The sequence below is a fragment of the Sardina pilchardus genome, chromosome 5 (assembly GCF_963854185.1).
Source record: "Sardina pilchardus chromosome 5, fSarPil1.1, whole genome shotgun sequence".
NCBI classification, from domain to species: Eukaryota; Metazoa; Chordata; class Actinopteri; order Clupeiformes; family Clupeidae; genus Sardina; species Sardina pilchardus.
Window position 1 is genome coordinate 5,070,870 of NC_084998.1, and position 21,899 is coordinate 5,092,768.

Below are 21,899 nucleotides of genomic sequence, written 5' to 3' on the forward strand. Positions count from 1 at the left end.
CCGTCCGATCACCACACCGTCCGATCACCACACACCACACCGTCCGATCACCACACACCACACCGTCCGATCACCACACCGTTCGACCACCACACCGTCCGATCACCACACACCACACACCACACCGTCCGATCACCACACACCGTCCGATCACCACACACCACACCGTCCGATCACCACACACCACACCGTCCGATCACCACACACCACACCGTCCGATCACCACACACCACACCGTCCGATCACCACACCGTCCGATCACCACACACCACACCGTCCGACCACCACACCGTCCGATCACCACACACCACACCGTCCGACCACCACACACCGCACCACCACACACCGCACCGTCCGATCACCACACACCACACCGTCCGACCACCACACCGTCCGATCACCACACACCACACCGTCCGATCACCACACACCACACCGTCCGATCACCACACACCACACCGTCCGACCACCACACACCGCACCACCACACACCGCACCGTCCGATCACCACACACCACACCGTCCGATCACCACACCGTCCGATCACCACACACCACACCCTCCGATCACCACACCGTCCGACCACCACACACCGCACCACCACACACCGCACCGTCCGATCACCACACACCGCACCGTCCGATCACCGCACCGTCCGATCGGCACACACCACACCGTCCGATCACCACACACCACACCGTCCAATCACCACACACCACACCGTCCAATCACCACACCGTCCGCTCACCACACCGTCCGATCACCACACACCACACCGTCCGATCACCACACACCACACCGTCCGATCACCACACCGTCCGATCACCACACACCACACCGTCCGATCACCACACACCACACCGTCCAATCACCACACACCACACCGTCCAATCACCACATCGTCCGATCACCACACACCACACCGTCCGATCACCACACACCACACCGTCCGATCACCACACACCGCACCGTCCGATCACCACACCGCACCGTCCGACCACCACACACCGCACCGTCCGATCACCACACACCGCACCGTCCGATCGGCATTCCTTCCACAGCGAGCGGCGCAGGTCCTTGAGCTCCGGCGTGTTCTGCGGTGCGCTCCTGGGGCGGCTGCTGTTAGCACGGCAGCATGGGGTCGGCTTTTATCTCTCCTCGAGACTCCATCTGAAACCAGGAAATAATTCATTACCATGCCTCCATTGATTCTGAGCCTACTGCAGACCCCTTGCTCCTCGCCTGACTTCAAACGTGTGTGTGTGTGTGTGTGTGTGTGTGTGTGTGTGTGTGTGTGTGTGTGTGTGTGTGTGTGTGTGTGTGTGCGGGAGCTGGGGAATGGGGGATAAGAGAGGAGCTGAGTCCGATGGAGACGCTCGTCTTATCATCCAAAACCGCTCCGCGGAGAGATCAGCGTTTTTCCCCCCCTCTCGTCATGCTGTGGCCAGGAAAGATACGCATACGTCCACTACAAATGTGGAGAAACAGGCAAGCGGACTGAAATCGGCGTGTCAATGTGCGGAAATCACCAAATACAAACACCCACTAGGAGGACTTGAAAGATAAGAAGTTGACAAGTAGTAACTGTGTAATAACACCTAGACAGTGTTGTAGTGAAGTTGAACTCATTCATAAAGAATTTGCATACTGTAGCTGTTACTAAATGAGAACCAGTAACGAACGATAATAGGCCACTAATATGAGGTCACTTAATGCTAAATAAATCAAACGTTCAGACAAAAACACATGTGGAAAAGAGTCATGTATATAAAATGTGAATGAATGTATGTATCAGTATGGACTGGAGTGAAGCGTGAGTAGTATAGGAAAGTCCCCATAACCCCCAGCACTCGTGTGTGTTACAGACCCCAGCTCTGAGATAACATCTTGCAGAGCAGAGCAGAGGGTTGAAGGAACTCTGTTGTTAGCTTTTAGCTTTCTCTCTCTTTTAGCTGTTAGCGCTCTCTCTTTCTCTCTCTATCTCATATCTCTCTCTTTCTCTGTCTCCCTCTCTATCTCTCTCTCTATCTCTCTCTCTCTCTCTCTCCCTCTCTTTCTCTCTATATCTCATCTCCATCTCTCTCTGTCTCTCTCCCTCTCTCTCTCTCTCCCTCTCTTTATATCATCTCCATCTCTCTCTCTGTCTCTCTCTCTGTCTCTCTCCCTCTCTGTCTCTCTCTATCTCTCTCTCCCTTACCTTCTTCCTTCCAATCTCTCTCTCTCTCTCTCTCTCTGATCTATGTGTGTGTTCTGCCAGGGTGCCCGTATTGCCTTTCTGCCGTGAGACGTGGTGACGTGGTGGCCAGTGCTATTACCCCGCGCGCCAGGCAGCTAGGCTTCTCATGCTAAATAGTGTCCTGTGTATATGGTGATTGATCTGTAGCCCAGAGACTATCCAAAGGCAGAGCAGCGGCCTAATGAGCTGTACAACAGATGGACCACAGTCCATTTCACCAGTGGTGAAGGACCCATACGTTTGTGGACAGGTCATCTCACATGCCGGTGCGTTCCGTCCATTGGTGTGGTGACGCTATCCTCGTAGTTGGAACAGAGATGTATGATCTGTCGGCCGGCATGTGAAGTGCAGATGTGGGGTTTTTGGCAGCTAAAATATGTCATTTTTCCAGTGTCCCTCTTTTCATTTTGACCCTCAGTGTGTGGAAAAAAAGGCATTTGTTTGTTCAAATCGGGAGGGAGTTGTTTATTCGAGAATGTATTTTCGCAGACCTGCAATGGCGTGGATCACACGCTGCCTTATCAACTCAGAGATTCAATGGAGTGCAGGGTTTTCTCTACAAACAGATGGCCTTTGACATGGCCCTATATGCCTCTGACGGTGGTGCTGCACAGGTTTCCAATAGGCTTGATATTTTTTATGACCAACAGAGAACGGTCTTGTCAGAGAACATTCTAGAGCCGCCAAAAAAAGAGCGGCTATTTTACGGCTGTAGTCGGATGAGTGAAGCAGCCGACTGAGACAAGACATGATCTCATTTGCATTTATTTACACATTACATATATTTACCGTAAATGAGAGGGATGTGAATCAGGCACATAAATAGCTAAAAAATGATATCATGTAAATAATGCATAGACATCCAATCAGAGTATCGTGCTGCAGTCTAAAGCACTCTCATTAGATCTTTTTAAAGTCTTCTTATGATATGCATGTTCATTTATAATGCATCGCTACCATGCAAGGCTTCTGAGTGGGAGTGTCGAACACTGTGTGATTTGATAGTACACTACAAAGGGTAATGCAGCTAAATGAGAAAGTGGTGCACAACAGGTGGCACACAGACTCACAGTGTGCTGTGAAGTACGAGGCACAGTGGGGAGGATGGCTTGGTGCTGCCCCAGTCGAAAATCCCCCCCCCTCATGCACTCACTGTGGCAGGAACCCAATCTGGCAGTCTGTTGAGTAGGCTAGTGCTGTAGAAAACTTCTGTGTAGAGAACTGCCATATAGTTTAATCAGTTAAGGGCCGTTCTCACCAAGAATGATAAAGATAATGATAACTATAACCATAACGATAAAAGCGTCCACACTGGCCAACGATAAGAAAAGTCTCTCCTCATGTTAATGATTGTGATGGCTACAATATTATGGGTTCTGATTGGCTGTTAGCTTTTTATCGTTCTCAAAATCGCTCTGAAAGTTATCAACAACAATATCATTCTTCATGTCGTTATCGTTATAGTTCATGTCTGAACGTTGTCATTCATATTAACGAGAGCGATATTTATTTATAGTTATCGTTATCGTTATCATTCTTGGTGTGAACGGGCCTTTACAGTATTATAGTGTATAGTTCCATACTGCCCATGATGGTGAGGCACAGGAAGTGGTATGATGTTATTTACGTTTACATTTAATCATTTAGTGGACACTTTTGTCCAAAGCAACTTACAAAATGAGGTGTAACTTTCAAGCTACAATGCAGAGGACACCTTAGGTAGGAATTACTGCAGTCACTGCACTCCAGTCACTGTTACTGGAGGATAAGAGTGCAGATGTTCTAAGCAGTATAGTCAATGTGTGCTAGAGGAAGACAGGGTTAGATATGGGAGCAGAGCAGATGTTAGGAGGTATCTATAGAATATTTTGAAGAGTAAATACTGGGTTGTTAGAAGTGTTAATAAAGGAGGTATCCGTTGAAGATTTGTGCCTTCAAAAGCTTCATGAAGACAGACAGGGGTGCCCTTTCACAGCTCTCTCCACCATCGGGGAACTACAGTACAGATGAAAATACTCTGGATTGCTGTGTGTGCAAGAGTGGCAGGAGCATGACACCAAAATACCATGAAATAGTGTGATATAGCTTTAAGTCTATATTGCCCCCCTGTAATCTCTAATCTGTGAGATGCAAATGAATATGTTGAATTAGTTCATGATGTGTTCTGCGCTTCGGTGGCCAGTGTTGCAAACCAAAGCGGAGAGTTCAGCTTTCGCTTAAGGCTTCTGAGCAGCAGATTAGAATATACAGGCACTTGAACGAGGCAGGGGGATGGTATAGCAGGAGAGGAGGGGAGGGCATAGCTCTCTCGGGGACGATAAAACTGGTCTTTTGGTTTAGTGTTCCTTTGAAAAGGTTCCTGTCTACACAGCAAGGCCTGAGCTTCAGGTTTCTGCTGGGTGTGCACATGTGAATCACGGTGCTTTCAGGTGCACCTGTGGGGTTCACTCCAGGGCCATGCAGACTCTGATGAAGGTGCTAGCATTAATTATGTTGTATTGTGACTGTAAAATGCGGTGCGTACCTGTGTAAAGGGAGATTTTGCTGAGATGCTTAAACAGAAATCCCCAAGCATTTCTTTCTTCCAAATAGAAGTGGATTTGAGTTCAGGTACAGCAAAGGCAATAAAGAATGAGGACAGAGTGGAGAAAGTTGGTGTTCAAAGTGCTTTTCAAATGTGTTGCTGAAACCGTTTTGACATTTTGCCGCCGAGCTGGTACGCCGTTGTTTCAGACTTTTTGTAACTCTTTGCTGCAGTATGCCTCACTAGGGGACACTATCAGGTTCTCAGTAGTTGATCAAATGACCTGCTAAAGTATGGCTCCCACATTTGAAAACTGCATGAGGGCGTCACAGGATCTTGTCCGTCATTTTAATATATCACTTATGTCTCCGAGGCAAGGCTCTCATCTCAGTTAATCAACTTGTCCTCGGGAACCCTTTAAGAGCCATTTTATTTTAATTTTCCTCATGGCTGGGTGGTGTACTGCACCCTTGTGGATTTGTTAATTGTAAAACCCATAATTTTTGCTCCGGGTGTCGACACGTCGTGCTGCTAGATGACTGTTGTTCTCGACTTAACTCGCGCCATTTACGCCCATCGCTCCTCTGCGGCTGAGAACATACAATGTAACTGCCAAATTGTTCTTGTTGGAGAAGATGAAGGGCTGATTGTACTCCAGAGAGGGACATTAAAAGCAGTTCGAGGTGTGTTAAAGCTCTCTAGCTGGAGGTCAGCTGAGTCACACACTCTGGATGTCTGGAAGCGAGGCTTGTTACTGCTGATTAAACTGCTTCGGGGCCAAAGGGAAATGAACAGTCAGTGTGACAGTGATGCTGAGTTTGTGCCTGTAGCTTCTCATCAAGCATAAATGTAAGAAGAAAAAGGATGGTCTGATTCTTTTGTCAGAAAAATTGCATTTTATGAAATTATAACAACATAGCAGCTGATTTAGTTTTATATACATGATTCTAGAATTTTTAACGTCATAATCTTTTTTTAAAGGAATTGTATAACTTTGGTTACAAATCTTTGGGACAGTCCAAAATACTCCCCTGGCTTCTTGTATGGAGATGACAACATCCCTCTATTTGAAGGCTGTGTCAGCCTCAGCATGTCTCACGGGCTGCTTTTTAAACATGGTGGTTGGATACAGAAGGAGGGAAATAGATTTCTCTTCATATCCGTCACCTCATTCCACCCCAAAGCACCCCTCTCCCCCCCAGTGCTGAACTCGTCTCAACATTTCCATCAGTCTGACACCCACGACTTCCCCCACCCGAGCTCTCCTCTCCTCTCCTCTCCTCTGCTCTCCTCTCCTCTCCTCTCCTCTCCTCTCCTCTCCTCCTCTCTCCTCTCCTCTCCTCTCCTCTCCTCTCCTCTCCTCTCCTCTCCTCTCCTCTCCTCTCCTCTCCTCTCTCCTCTCCTCCTCTCTCCTCTCTCCTCCTCTCCTCTCATGCTGCCCTGTGACTAAAACCATCAGCTGCGCTCCAGCAGCCTTGGCTGTGCCAGCAGGAATTTACGCTTGTTTTCTCCCTCTTCTGTCTTTTGTCCGCTGCCATTGGCCCCCGCAAACCGTGACCGTGGCCGAGACAGCGGCTGCGGCCGCCACTCAGAGGCTGGACCGGTCCAGGCCTCGGCTCTGCCATCTGCGGCGAGGGGGGCGAGGGGGGGCGAAGGGGGCCGGGCGGTCGTCACGTGGACCGGCGCAGTCACAGCGAGCGCCAAAGCCGCAACCACGTGCGTCTGGCCAAAGTTGTCTAGACAGGGAATCCATAACTTGGCCAAAGGGTTGACATCTGTGTCACGTTCTGTCTCATGCACAGCATGCGTGTGCTGGCTAAGATTATGCAAAACTCTTGCTTTAGTTGAATGGCACAAAAATAGACACACACACTCAAAAAAAAAACAGATCGATGTTCGTTGTTGTTGGTATTTTATAATCTGTTATTTTGAATTATAAATAATCGACGACTGATTCAGATTTGGAACACTGACCACGAGCAGCTACAGCAGACCTGTCGATGTGTCCGCATAACTTGCACTGCAAGGTTACGTCAATCTTAATTAATGACATGTTTATAACAGAGTCCGCTCTGACCATGCATAAATCACTCATTTATTGACCCTGGGGAGGCAGAGGACACCTAAAAAATAATTAGCACCGTAAAGTTAACACTCAGTCATCACCGTGATGAAGTGAAACAGGTCGAGAGGAATTAGAGCAAAGTCAATGGAACGCCCTAAAGCTGTCATTACAGTTTATCTCTCCCTTTTTTACAGGGTTTGCTTCTTTATCATCAGAAAAGGAAATAGGTGTCCCTATCGTTGAGTGCCGTTATGTCCCTGATGTCACTGCTGGATCCCCTTGCAGTAGGCCTAAATAAACAAGGTCAAAATATATAAATAGATTGCAACAAGCACTGTATACAAGGTCATTCTTAAGTATTCAATTTTAGTTCCGGTGTTACAGCGAGAGTGGACTCAATTGATGGATTTATGGCTATGGGATTTACATACTATTAAACATCTCATGTGTAAATCCTGTCATGTCTTACCATGGTGTATACTGTACATGTGAGCCTGTGTGAGTTTGGAGGATCTTTAGAGGGTTGACCAATGAAGTAATGGACAGTTTGATGAATTGCTGCGTCTTTGAGCATGTTGATTGTAAATGTTATTTTAAGTGGCCTGATCATGAATGTTTCTTGCTGTTTTGAAACTGGGAGCTGTACACTTAGTCACCCCATAATGTTTTTGTTTTAATTATCCATTCACATTGCAGTACAGTACAGTACAATGCTTGCCAAGTCACCAATTGTTGGCTGCATTGTAACAGAGGATATATATTTCATTTTTCAGGGAAAAACATAGTAATGGCATTATGAATATCAATGTTTCCCAGGTTCAGCTCGCTGTACCCAGTGGTGATAATGGGCATGATTATGTTAGGCCCCCCTACTGTATGCGATACTGCAGTTAGTATTCACAGCATGCTAAACAGAACATGATTTGGATGACTGGACGCTGCAGCTGACGAGACCAACTTTAGTGACTCAACAGCAGCACAGTAGCGAGCTCATTTGTTGTTGTAGGTGTTGGAAAGTATAAGGACAGACGGTCCACAGAGTACCAGTGTAAGGTCAGCGAGTCGTGACTTGCCATATCCTACACTGCGGGCATCCCACGCCAGCGTCCAAAGGCCCACCCACTGGCCACCCAAATAAGTTCCGCAGCAGCCCCTCATCTGCCCCCGAGATCCGTGTGTGGTTCCGGAACAGAACATTTCGCCCACGTAGAGGTCACTGGAGACAGTGCTCTGAAACTAGAGGGACAGATAACAAAATACCAACACCCGCTTGCCCACATTGCGCCCCCACCACCATTCATCAGCCAACAATAAAGCAACAATACAAATGGTAAAAATCCCTTATTACATTTAGACATATAGTGGCCTGTTATTCTCTCTATTAATTGCAATTAAAAATCACTGAAACTCACTGTGACTATATTTCTCACTGAAATGTACACTTTTGGATATGTTTTATGAGCATAATTAAAGCAAGATGAAAGTAATCCTTCCGACGACGCCACAAATTGAGTAAATTGAGGAGCAATCGAACAATCACTACACAGAACCAACAAAAGGTCTACCATTTATTTCAGAAAAGCAGAAATGAAAAAAAAAAGATCTTTTCTTGGCACAAGTACTCTGGAGACAGGGCCAAGCAGCTCTACACATCAATTTAAAGAGCTGTCACTGACAAGCTGTCATTATAAAAAGCACAACAGCAATCTAATCCGGCTCAGCTCCTGCTATTCGATACCATCAGCCGTCTTCACGACCCCAAGCCTTTCTCAGTGGATAATTGCACAAGTTTAGTGAACTTGTGAGTCATCAAAGACATAGCACATACACCTCCAAACAAAGCGAAGATTTTAAATGTACAAAGTCCCTTCAGGGAATTAAACTCTGAGGTTTATCAGAAAACTTTAGAGAACTTGCTTACCCAGCATGGTGTACCAAAATTTCCATTATTCTTTTGCCTGATTAAATATTCTACTCCTGATACACAGGTATTGATAAACCCCAGTCTTGACATTTCAGGTAATGGCCCTCAAATCATTTGCTCATTTAATTCATCTTCATCTGTTGTCTGAATTTAAAAAAAAAAAAAAAAACAGCAAGAGGAGCAGCATATTCTTCACAAATGTTGCAGAGGTTTGAATAATAAAACAATAGAAAATGTATATGTTGCACAGACAGTAACTTATGTCTAATTACTATGTCTACCCTTCAGTTGATACTGTATCATAATATCACTATGACCAGTCACAGATCTTTGAGTTTACAGTAGTACACAGATTACGTGATTGATAGTACAGCCTTGAAAATCCCTTTATTTTCAAAACCGTATTGTATTTTAGATACAAATGATGTATTCCAGAGCTCTAAGTCTCAACACTGTTTCAGTATTTTTGAGATGCCGTATGTGAGATATTTGCATTTGACTGTTTGCTCATGAATGAATCGGTCTGGTGATTGGAAGACATTCCATCATTTTTAGGCAGGCTAACAAGAGCTGTTAGCATTACACTAGGCTATAAAACAAGATACTGTATTCCTTGATATTAGCTGTTATTACCTCCACCTGGATGTTGCGTTTTTAACAGTATTGTTGGTTGGTTGGTTGGTTGGTGTTTGTTGGTTGGTTTGTTTTCCAAGTTTCGTTTAACTTTTGCTCACATTGTGAGGGACTGCATTTGGCTAAGTGGGAGTGTGCACTCTTGTGAATGTCACTTCTACCTGCTCTATCGTATCTATTGTGTACAGTACTACATGTAGCTGTTTGAGCAGAAACTAAAATGCTAGGCTGGCCAGATGCTAAATGTGTTTCCATTTTCCCATCCCTTGTTCAGTAGAAAAATCAGGCCGTGTCAATTGTCCGGTATAATAGCCATGTTTATTTCTTTATTACATAACCTGCATCTGGGTCAAGTTTTATGGTTAATTTTTTTGGACCATAATTAAATAAACTAGCATACCGCATGTGTACAAACTGTTGTTTATGGCTGAGTGGATTTATAATGGGTCACTTGACCTTTCATTTGTAACATTAATACTGTAGCTTAAACAAACAGATATGACTTTCATGTCATATTAAAATAATTTACAGGTTAAATATGGCCAGGGCTCCAGACTGCACCTGTTTCAGTAAACATTCCCTCAACCCCGAGGCGGGGAATTAATCACGCCGTTTCCTTTTGTCTCCCAGCAGGTTAATGTGATCCACTGGGAGAGAAATGACACGTTCTTTAAATAGTGGAACTAAAGTTAGGTTAGGTATTTGTGTGTGTGTGTGTGTGTGTGTGTGTCTGTGTGTCTGTGTGTGTGTGTGATCTGAGCCATGCAAATTAACCCACGAGAGGAGCGTGTACAAGGTATCATCTCAGACTCACAGCCTTTCATTTAGCACAGACACAGCATGTGGTCAAATAATAATTTCAATGATTTGGCCTCATCATTTCAATCTCTCTTCCAGGTATTCTTTCCTTTCACCAGCCTCTGCACAGCCTTATTCTTATTCCTCGCAGTGGCCGGTGTTTCAGCATCATTTTGAGTGGAGCCGAGTCGGTCTGTGTATTTAGAATGGCTTTAGAATCTCCCACACCTTTGCTGGAGATTAGGGTGCTCTATTCAGAGTGATTAATGAGACCCCAGCTGATTGCCCGTCTCCACACACGCTCTGAATTGCTTCCAGTCTAGCTTGACGACAGTCATATTCCTCACATAACAACCAAGGATAATAACACGGAGAAGGGCTGCTTTTTTTCTCTTCTGCCCCTTTGATTCTAATTTAATCTAAAGAGCGCTTGGATTTCTTTTGATTTGCAGCCTTGTGTATTCCATAGCTTCTCTGAGCCGTGCCACCAAAAGGAGTGTTTTCAATTGCACCTCCACTCTATGATTCTGATGGTATTCGAAAGAGGAATTCTGCACATTTTTTTGTGAGATTATACACAGTACTGTATATTGTATTCCTTCCAAATGTTTCATCTCCTCAGCAGAACCTCACGTTTAAAAAATGCATTCAGACAGACACACATCCAGCTCCAGTATCCATTCCGCAAAACTGTCATTGGATTTGAAATCGAAACTATTGAGGGAAATAAAATGTAATTCTCTCAAGCACTGTTTTCCAAAGTGTTTCTGGGATAATAAAAACAGAAGCTACTCTAAAAACAGAGTGAATGTATACACATATAATGACTTGTCTGTTTTACGCTTCGCGCCTTAGCATCGAGTGCTGCTTCTGTGGGGCCTTTCTCATTAGGCTACATTGTCTTAACAGCTGGGAGGGAGGCTCCACAGAAATGGTCCTAATTATGCAGGCCACTGGTTGTCAGGACTCTAACAATAACAAGTGTTCATAACGCAGACACCGTTGACCTTTATCCGACGGCTTAATGCAAATTCCCCCCAGTAACGTCTTCTGCCTATCTGTCACTAGCCTTTTATATAGACGTGGTAATATGTCATATACATTGTGACCATATTTACATAATCTTGCCGGCCCCCAGCCTTTGCTTGATGAGTTGGGATTATCTCAGCTCATTCTCCTTCATGTAGACTAAGATGCACGGACATATTGCCATGGATCTGAGGGATTTTATTCTTAAGTCTGTGAGGGTGGAGTTGGCGTTGGCCACAATTAAGCTAAACGTACGGCGGATGCCGTTAAGCATAGAATCCAACGTTTGTGAGCTAGGCGAGCGAGCGAGAGCCGTCTCCTCGCGTACGTGGCCCGTTTTCGTGGCTCCTTCTCGGCCGTGCCAGCTGATGCAACGCGGCGTGCCAGCGCGTCTCCGGCAGCAACACACTGAAAACGTCATCAGCGCGCCGTTAGCATCTGCGCGCCGTTAGCATCTGCGCGCCGTTAGCATCTACGGCGGGAAAGGTGCAGCCTCGCCGCGCCAGCAGACGGAATGGCTAATGCAACATTCCTCATTTCCGCGTGTTCGCTTCGCTTCCCTCACGTTCCCTCGGCCCTCCTCTGCCTACAGCCATCCAGCCTCTTTCTTTCTTTCTTGTCCGCCTCCTTTTGTGTTTTTTTTTTTTTTTCGAGGGATGTCTTATTTAAGCACGTCTGGGGCTGCGTAATGAGGAAGGGAGCGTGGGTGGGTGTGAGAGGGGGAGGAGGAGGATGAGGAGGAGGAGGAGGAGGTGGCGGTGGGGAGATACTGAGGAGGCTCGGCTCCGAGGCGCAGTCAGAAGCTTCCGTTAGTTTTTCCCACTGAGGGAGCGACGGCGTGCTCTGCATTCATATTTAGCCCCCTGTCTGCCCAGACGTGACACCGCTGCCCCGGCTTGCAATGGCAGACGGAAGAAAAGAGAGAGAGAGAGAAAAAAAAAAGAAAAAACGTTTAGCAGTGATGGGTCGATCATTTTGCCGAATCCTTGAAAAGTCAATTACGGGCACACAGGGCTATTTTTGGAAAAAGAGCCGTGCGAGAGAGAGCGGATGTGAGAGTCATTAGATAGATAATGCCGTGTCAAGCTTACCCAACAAGGGAAGCGACAGGCCCCGTTAGAGGATTTGTAATGTGTTGGCGCTTCTCGGTGGAGGAGGAGGAGGAGGAGGAGGAGGCCAGGCCCAGGGCGAGTGCAGCGGGCTGGTAAACAGGCGCAGTGGTGGCGCCTCAGCTTGCGGCCGCCTCCAAATCGCACACACACACACACACACACACACACACACACACACACACACACACACACACAGAGACATTTAGTCCATGCTGCACTGCACTCGGCCCAGTGGGAGTCAAATCAAAGATTTGCCACAACAGAGAGAGATCTTAGATTCTTGTTTTCGAATTTATTTATCGATGGATAGTTGGTTCTCAAACTGCCTCAGTTAAATGTTTGTTTTTGAATTCAATGGCTTCAATGGATAGGCCTATGTGATTTCAAAAACAATGTACGGCCTCAGTTTAAGTCATGATGTCTGACAGGAGGCCTGTAATCAGAGCTATAAGGCATTGTAGATGTTAGATCAGGTTTGCCTCATTGGCAGTGGTGTAGACTACAGTGTTATGCACTGAAGGTTTTCTCGACATCAGTGTTTCTCAGTTCAGATGTTGATATTTTCATTACTATGCTAGTTTTGCATGTTTAAATAGCATCCAGTCAGTTGCCATCAATGGCAGCAATTACAGATAATTGTCACAATGTTTTGCATAGCATATCTCAACATTCAGAGGAATCCACATGTGGAGTAGACTTGCGCACACACACACACACACACACACACACACACACACACACACACACACACACACACACACACACACACACACCCCCACACACACACACACACACACACACACCCACACACACATAGACACACAGAAACCCACAGTGCCCTATCTTAAATTATAACATTTAATAGCACAATAGCATCTGGAGATATTGTGCTTTTACCTGCGGTTTGTGTGTCTGAGTGGGCTGTCACCACTGCTGCCGTTCTTTTCTCAGTGCAATTAGATGAGCTTGGTGGAGCACAGACTTCAAGCAGCAAAAGTAGGTTGTCTTAGCGTATCAGAATTTGGTGAAAAAAAAACTTTTTTTCACAAGATCACATCTGTTCAAGCAAAGGTGTTGATGCTCTTTTTCCCACCACAGCAGTACTTTGAAAAAGACTCGTCGCAACTAATTGAGAACTGCTCAAGCTTCGATTATATCTGAATAGGTGCTTTTGTGCAAATGATTCAATAGGGGATTGTTTTCTCCATGTCACTGAAGAGGAAGTAACACCGGAGGAATATCTGGTGGAGTAATCCATGTTCCTTTCATCCATTCCAAATAGGATCTCTTCTGTCTGCCATTGAGATCATGGTACTTGTGTTAGATTGCTCATTCTAACGGTACTCAAGAACAACAACAAAAAAGCACAAGCCTGTGTCACAGTGCTTGCTCTAAAGGCATGTCCCAAATCACATACAGCGCAGCACAGCAACAGAAGGTCGAAGCAACTGGAAACTCATGTGGTTGGTGTGAAAGTGTTCAGCGCATTAGGCTTGTCTGTGTTGATGATTGAATGGAATGTCCACTCTGCCGCACACAGAGGTGCGACCATTTAGACGGTTGTCAGGTGCCGGAGATCATTATTTATTGAACCAGTTATGGTATTTTCAGAGCGCCCAGCTGCTATTGACCCTCGGTCGCATTTATGACATCTTTACCCACCTCCCCCTGTTTCCTACCACATATATTCATCACATACATTATGGGCCCTGCAGAGCTCATTGGGATATTGGTTGTTGGCGTGCATTAAAAAGTGATATGAGTTGAAATATTGAAATGTTGTTGATCTTAATAATATATGTCTCCTCAACATGGAGTGTGTGTTCTGAGAGGGCTTTTCCTCTGTCTACCAATTGCAGATATATTGAGGTGACCTATACCAGATAAATTCAGATGACAGAAAGCCCTTTCAGTGTCATAAGGTATTATATGAGCGTGTTTGTATCCCTAAATTGCTTTTAAAGGTCCTTTCCGCACATCTTAGATCATAGTGGCATAATTTGTGTGTCATAGCGGGCAGAGTTAGTAGAGGTCTTGTGCGTGCTATTGTCGTCCCTCAGGTTTTTAGACGAGATTATAGGACATTTGCAACGCTGTGGCGCGCTCTAACTCGTCTCTGCTTTTCTTTTCTTTTCTTTTTTTTTTTGTCAACAGAGGTCATTCAGCTGAGTCTTCCAGAGGATAAGAGATTAAGCATCACCACGGTAACAGTGGGCCTGAGCACAGTCCTCTCGTGTGCCATTCAGGGCACTCTGCGGCCGCCAATCATCTGGAAAAGGAACGGCATCATTCTGAACTTCCTGGATCTGGAGGATATCAATGTGAGTTCCCGTTTAAGCCCGCTCTTTTAAGCTGTTCATGTTCAACACAGAGGGTGTAGTGCCAGTGTTCAGACACATCATATTAATGTGAGTTCCCGTTTAAGCTCGCTCTTCTAAGCTGTTCATGTTCAACACAGAGGATGTAGTGTTCAGACACATCATATTAATGTGAGTTCCCGTTTAAGCTCGCTCTTCTAAGCTGTTCATGTTCAACACAGAGGATGTAGTGTTCAGACACATCATATTAATGTGAGTTCCCGTTTAAGCTCGCTCTTCTAAGCTGTTCATGTTCAACACAGAGGATGTAGTGCCAGTGTTCAGACACATCATAAATCACTCAAGGGCATGATCGAATGTTCACACACAAAGGTTGTTTTGGAAAGCACCTAACTGGAAAGTTGATTTTGTTTTTCATTTGTTAGTTTTCATTCGTTTGTTTGCTTTGGACTTGAGGGCATTTCTGAAGGTGAAAGGATCAGTTTTAAACATGTACACTTTGAAGTAAAGATAATTCAGAAATGACTTTTTTTTGTTCTCCATTTGACGGCCTTTGAATATTTGATAATGCACAGGAGCGGAGTCTCAGTTGGGGTTCTGTCTCATTGATTTTAAACAAATAATCAATACAGTGAGATAAAGCTGCACCAAGGGAAGAAAAAATACAAATGGTGGCAATCATGAACACATTCTCCTGTGCACTTTCATTTTCCAATTAACGACTAGCCTTGTTTTCACGTCTGCTGTGGATCATTTGTTGTAATTGGAAATAATGAAATGATTTGGGTCTCAGGAGTTCAGGCAGCACTCATGCTGTTTTCAAAAACCACAAACCATGTTCAAAAAGAGAAAGAGAGAGAGGGGGAACTGGTGATTTGTAGATCCCAGCATGGCGTGGTTGGGAATTGGCTGAAGTTAATGAACCATGGAGCACTTGCATTTAGCTCACCTGCAATGCTGACAGAGTGTAGGTTTGTTTATCCAGCAACTGATTAGAAATCTCTAATTGCACGTTAATGAAATGCCCGTTAAGTCTTGCAACAACAGCCTCAACTCACAATGGGACGACACTAAATTGAAGTTTTAGTGTTCAGTAAATACAAGTGCATCAGTAGCAGAGACATTTTTCTCAGCCTTTCAAAACCATTTCAAAACCAACTAGCAACTCTCAGCATATGGAATCTAACCACTGAGGCTTGTTCACCTGCACAGTAGCCAGTATAAAGCTCCCCCATCACTGCTCCATAGAGAAGCAAGGTACGGTACAACGAGCATTCAGCAAAAGCTAGTTTGTGCAAATGAGTTTACAACCTTCAATCACCATTTTACTGTCCCTGATAAGGTGTAGTTACACTCCGAAATGACCCATTTTGGATGAAAATGGTCTTGTTTTAAAAATCAATGAGTATATTAAGGAATGATAGAATTTCAGTCTGTGCAGGCGTAATAGAACCATGTTCTGTTTTAACCTTCCGTATATAGCCGTCAGCCCCTGCTCTGTGCAGCCCTGTTTGTCTACGGCTAAATTGGGGCATTTTACATATTGAATAGCAATTCTGCCCAAAGTAATTGTGTTGTGTATGTTTTTTTAGTCTGATTGCTCTCAGGGTAGCACTTCAGGGAGACGAGACGGGAAAGGAGTTGGATGCAGAGCAGATGAAGCGCTGAATTTCTGGCAGGCTTTTTTTTTTCAGGTCAAAAGAATAGATCGAAAAGCTTGATCATCACGCGCAAATAATTCCCAGCGTAGAACAAATAATTCATAAGCTGTGAACAGCCATTTGTAACACTTCTGACCTCGATAGCGTTTCAACACGTTTCAGGCAGCTTTAACGACCGCGGCGCGTTTAATTAGCACGTCTTCCAGGTGCCAACCATCACAGTGATTTTCAACTCGCTTGCACAAAAGGAAACACATGGAGTTCAACAAACAGTTTTTTTTTTCTTTTTATTCACTTGTTGGATGACGATGTTCATGTGTTTTTGTTGGAGCGTGGGTACGGTAGCATGGATGTTGGAGCGTGGTTAACATAAATAAATATACTGTAGAATAAAGCTATTAATAATGATGAAATAGCTGTACTTTGTATCTGTATTTTGTTTAGTGTCAGGTTCTTGTATCACAGTTTATTGATGTTGTTGTTATTGTTGTTGTTGTTGTACAAGCCCAACCTGTTGGTCTGCTCTCACAGAACTTGATCTTGTCACTTGATGAGAATGAAGTCATCACCATAGGTCCAATATTGATTTAGCAAAAGGCCAGCGAGCACATCAAGCCCTGCAATCCATTTGACATTAGTGAACACATCTGTGCAGACACACTCATCCTCAGCAACTCCTCTCCTCTCCTCTCCTCCTCCCCTCCCCTCCCCTCCCCTCCTCTCCTCCCCTCCTCTCCTCTCCTCTCCTCTCCTCCTCTCCTCTCCTCTCCTCTCCTCTCCTCTCCTCTCCTCTCTCCTCCCCTCCCCTTCTCTCCCCCCTCACCTCCTCTCCTCTCCTCTCCTCTCCTCTCCTCTCCTCTCCTCTCCTCTCCTCTCCTCTCCTCTCCTCTCCTCCTCCCCTCCCCTCCCCTCCCCTCCTCTCCTCCCCTCTCCTCCCCTCCTCTCCTCCTCTCCTCTCCTCTCCTCTCCTCTCCTCTCCCCTCCTCTCCTCTCTCCTCCCCTCCCCTTCTCTCCCCCCTCACCTCCTCTCCTCTCCTCTCCTCTCCTCTCCCCTCCCCTCCTCTCCTCTCTCCTCTCCTCTCCACCCCCCTCCTCTCCTCTCCTCTCCTCTCCTCTCCTCTCCTCTCCACCCCCCTCCTCTCCTCTCCTCTCCTCTCCTCTCCTCTCCTCTCCTCTCCTCTCCTCTCCTGTCCCTATGGGACAACGCTATTTAGTGTCTTAATCCCTCTAAGCCAGCGCCACAACCCCCGGGTGAGCAGCGCATCCTGAAAAACAGTGAGCGGCCTCGTTTATCACCCTAATGTTGGTTGTATTTTTAACCCCTCCTATTTATCAGGCTTTGGGATGCACACGTTGGGGCTCTGCTCCCTGTGGTGCTCTCCCCTGCCCTCCCCCTGTCCCTCTCTCTCTCTCTCTCTCTCCCTCCCTCTCTCCTCCTACACCCCCCATCTCTCTCTCTCTCTCCCCTGCCCTCCCCCTGTCCCTCTCTCTCTCTCTCCCTCTCTCTCTCTCTCTCTCTCTCTCCCTCCCTCTCTCCTCCTACTCCCCCCATCTCTCTCTCCCTCTCTCCCTCTCCCTCTCCTCCTCTGCCCCTCTCTCCCGCCTCTCTCCTTCCCTTTCTCTCTTGCTCTCCCTCACACTCTCACTCACTCACGCTCTCTCTCTCTTCCTCTCTCCTTAAATTAGGACTTTGGCGATGACGGCTCGCTGTACATCACCAAGGTGACGACCATTCACATGGGCAACTACAGCTGCCACGCGTACGGTTACGAGGACCTGAGTCAGACCCATGTCCTGCAGGTGAATGGTTAGTACAGACGCACGTTTAAACGCTTCCTATTCACCTGCTAGCGTTGTTGTCTGGAGACAAGAACTAGGTCTGTCACCTGTCTGCGCGAGTTACGTGACAAAGCCGCACGAGTCACGAGGTGCGTGTTCCGAGAACAGTGCGGTTTGCAAAATATCAAAAGTGCATATAGCTGAGGGAATCAACAAGACATTTGTATTCAGCCATGTATGACTTGTTTATTTCAATCCAACTGCAGAGGAGCCATTACAGCAGCATCAAATAACCAGTGGCAGCAAAATAGGGGACATGTTGTCTGCAGTTTTCAAAGCGCATAGCTTCAGAAATCCATTTGCATAAGACTTCTTTTTATTTTTTATTTTTTACTGAACGGTGTGATTACCAATGCTTGGTCTTCAATAAGCACCTCGTGAGAACCACCAGTGCCGCACTGAATCAAAGATAATAATCCAATTTCAGAGCTTTGTTTCACTGCTGTCAGATAGGCAGAGGAAAAATAGCAGGAAAACATTTTCAATTAACTGGAACAATATACATGATTGTTATGCTTTTTCACGGGGGATTGTGGCTAATTGAAAAACGATACAGCTACAGCTGCGGAGGGGACAGGCTCGCGTCGCGGCGAACGTGAGCCGCACTGTCGCCAGGCAGCAGGTTATCTTCCCACACAATTACCCAGCCGGCCACGTTCGGCTCGCACAGACAGACTGCCACACCTGCAAAATGAGTAAACACTCAGGCTCAGGCTTTGTCTCAAGAAAAGTTGAAATTTTTTAACGTGTGTTTTTTATATATTCATTGTTGTTTTAAAAACAGAATTATAAAACTGTACGTTCTTCCTGTTTTTCTTCCCCCCCCCCCCCCCCCCCCACCTCTGTTGCTCCGTTCTAGTGCCCCCGGTGATTCTGGTGTACCCCGAGACCCAGGCCCAGGAGCCCGGGGTGGCGGCCAGCCTGTACTGCCACGCGGAGGGCATCCCCAACCCCAAGATCACCTGGCTGAAGAACGGCGTCGACCTCCAGCCGCGGGCCACCAAGCAGCTCTCGCTCGTCGGTAAATCAGACCACCCCCTCTCCTCTCCCCTCCCCTCCCCTCCCTACCGAAACAGCTCTCCCTTCTGATTGCCTGAAGACGTTATCATCCAGAAGGGGGAGTGATTTGTTCAGGGCAGCACATCAGACTGTCAGATTGGGCCATTATGTGTCCAAGCACACAGAGGTATATGTTTAAAGTCCTGTGGGACCACCCTCACGTAAAGGAAACACAAATGAAGGCCGATTATTTCCCGTTGCACCTTGATTTGACCAACTGATTGCACTCACATTGGCTATGGGAACATGCTGATGAGATGGCAACAGTGTGGTGGGAATGCATAGGCAGGCAGTGAGGTACTGTAGCATGTACTGTCTGAGCACTCACACACACAGTTCTCAGGGAATCTGTACTTTTCAGGAGCCTCTTCACACTCTAGCTCTGATTGGGTCACAATATGGCCGCATATTTTCACTGATATTTACAGAAGGCTTATGTTAGCTTTCCTCCAGGTACACTTGGATATGCAGTTTTGAATTATTATTTTCTCTCTCTAATTTACTCCATCAGAAATTCCATCTGAGCCTGAACAATCACTTTTGTATAATGTCACTGAGTACAGACATGTGCGCAACAGGGGGAAATGCACTTCTAAAGCGTGTACTTTTATGCACATATAAATCAGTGATCACATGGCATTGCTTTAAAACTTTAAACTCTATGGTAGCCAATGCATTTTTATTCTCCCATGATTTCATTTCCTTATTTCATTATTATTTGAATAATGTAATCTGAGAGAGGCAGTTTTGTGCAACATTCAATCAGCCAATCAATCAAACATTCAGTAATCAGATAATTACCCTTTTTTATAGCAATCCTGTGCATTCATTTTTATTTTGATGAATTCTGGTCATTTGCAATCAGTCACTAATTACGATTTTGTATTAAAAAACGGTCTCCATCCCTGTGAACACAGGTAATAGGCCAGGGAATGTTTGATTAGTGTGGGAGCCAAGGCTCAGTCAGTCATGCCTGTCCTATCCAGGAAGTTGGAAGCCATCCATCCAGCTCCCAGTCAGCATCCTGGGCCTAGATAGTGTAGATGGAGATCAAGAGCGGGGATCAAAGGCACCAGACTGATAGGGTGAGATCAAGATGAGAGGAGCAAGGTGAAGCACAAGAGACGGAGGGAGAGAGGGATGGAGGGAGGAAGAGAGGGAGGAAGAGAGGGAGGGAGAGGGGGAGACCTGCGCGTGATCTTTGACACCACCTGTGAAAAGTGCAGTCGGTGTGCTGGCGTGTCCTTCAGTGAGTGGATGCGTTGTGAAGATTGTGCTGTGTGTCGTGATCAAGGTAGCGCAGAACTGGGGCGGGGAGATCTGAGAGCATGCTGCACATCACAAAAGGAGTGCAGGCACCAGGGGCTTTGATTATATCCTATCTCAGCATCGCCCCCCTCCCCCTCTCACACACACACACACACACACACACACACACACACACACACACATACACTCCCCATTCCCCAACCCCCTTCCATATCAGACTCAATCTGATACATACATAGCGCCTCTCCCGAGCACAGCACATTCATGGAAGTGTCATGCATGTAGACAGCCTGGGGGTTGTGATACACACAGGAAACTTTTGGCGCAAAAAAAAAAACCTACCTCGCCAACTTCTCAGAGTGTAGAGCGACTTCAGCATTGTAGTCGTCTGGATGGAAGAGTTTCCTAATTCCTTTAGAAGTGACTGTTCTGCTGTCTTCTTTTCCCTTTCCTTTTCCCCCTGCTCCAGCGAACGGCAGCGAGCTTCACATCGGCAGCGTGCGCTACGAGGACACGGGGGCCTACACCTGCATAGCAAAGAATGAAGTGGGTGTGGACGAGGACATCTCCTCACTGTTTGTGGAGGACTCTGCTCGAAAGACACGTAGGTGGAACGCTCCACATCCCTCTCAAAATATGTTAAAGGTGCAGTCTGCGATTAGTCTGCGGCTATATTAAGCTCAATCTTTTAAGATTGAACATTAGTCTGGGGAATCTGTACAATCTGAATTCTACTGCACAAGAGGTGTGATCAATGGGCATAGTTCAAATGACTCTGTATGCGTTTGGATAGTCCTTCAACCAATCAGACCAACGATCCAGGTGCGCCTTTTGGATAAGCTAGTTTGTGATTGGACCCAGAAGATGCAGGAAGCAGGAGAGATAGATGTGCAGGTTTCCAGCCTGAGCTGCAGGGCGAAATCCAAATCGCTAGTCTGTGATTGTAATCCAACACCCTTTCTGTCAAAGTCAGCTATTTTCTCACAGTCCACTGTTGTTAGTTGTCAACAAAATCTGATATTTGTGCACTTTCTTGACTGTGTAAATGGGACGCAAGCAATAGTTTGGACAGAGCCATAAACCATTTCAACACCGAAGTGAAGGGAGACATTTCATTGGCTGCTGAGCTCAAATACCAGCAGCCTATTGGCAGACATACAGACTCTACCTTTAACTCTTTAACCTTCAGTATTGCAGAGAGTTTTACAGTAGCTGTTAAAGGCCTCTGAGAGTTGGTCACCTTCAGGCTACATTTATGGTCTGTTTAATCTAGTCACTGATGAGGCAAGCCCTGGATCAAGCCCAGGTCCCCTGGAACCAATCTTTTATCTGTTCTTGGCAACATCTATGTTACCTTATTGACCATTTAGATGTGCTCTATCAAGCTGCAAGGAATGATTGCACAGCAAGAGGTTTGTTAAGACAGACTATA

General features: G+C 46.0%; 1 protein-coding gene across 1 annotated transcript in view; it reads left to right on the forward strand.

Annotated features, from left to right (window-relative positions):
* fstl4 (follistatin-like 4) overlaps window positions 1–21,899 on the forward strand; it is a 114,993-nt gene that overhangs the window by 85,327 nt on the left and 7,767 nt on the right. Inside the window, exons 6-9 of the mRNA XM_062535820.1 lie at window positions 14,476–14,642; window positions 17,987–18,107; window positions 18,999–19,160; window positions 20,937–21,071. Of these exons, the coding sequence (XP_062391804.1) occupies window positions 14,476–14,642; window positions 17,987–18,107; window positions 18,999–19,160; window positions 20,937–21,071 (585 nt within the window). The remainder of the gene's footprint in view (window positions 1–14,475; window positions 14,643–17,986; window positions 18,108–18,998; window positions 19,161–20,936; window positions 21,072–21,899) is intronic.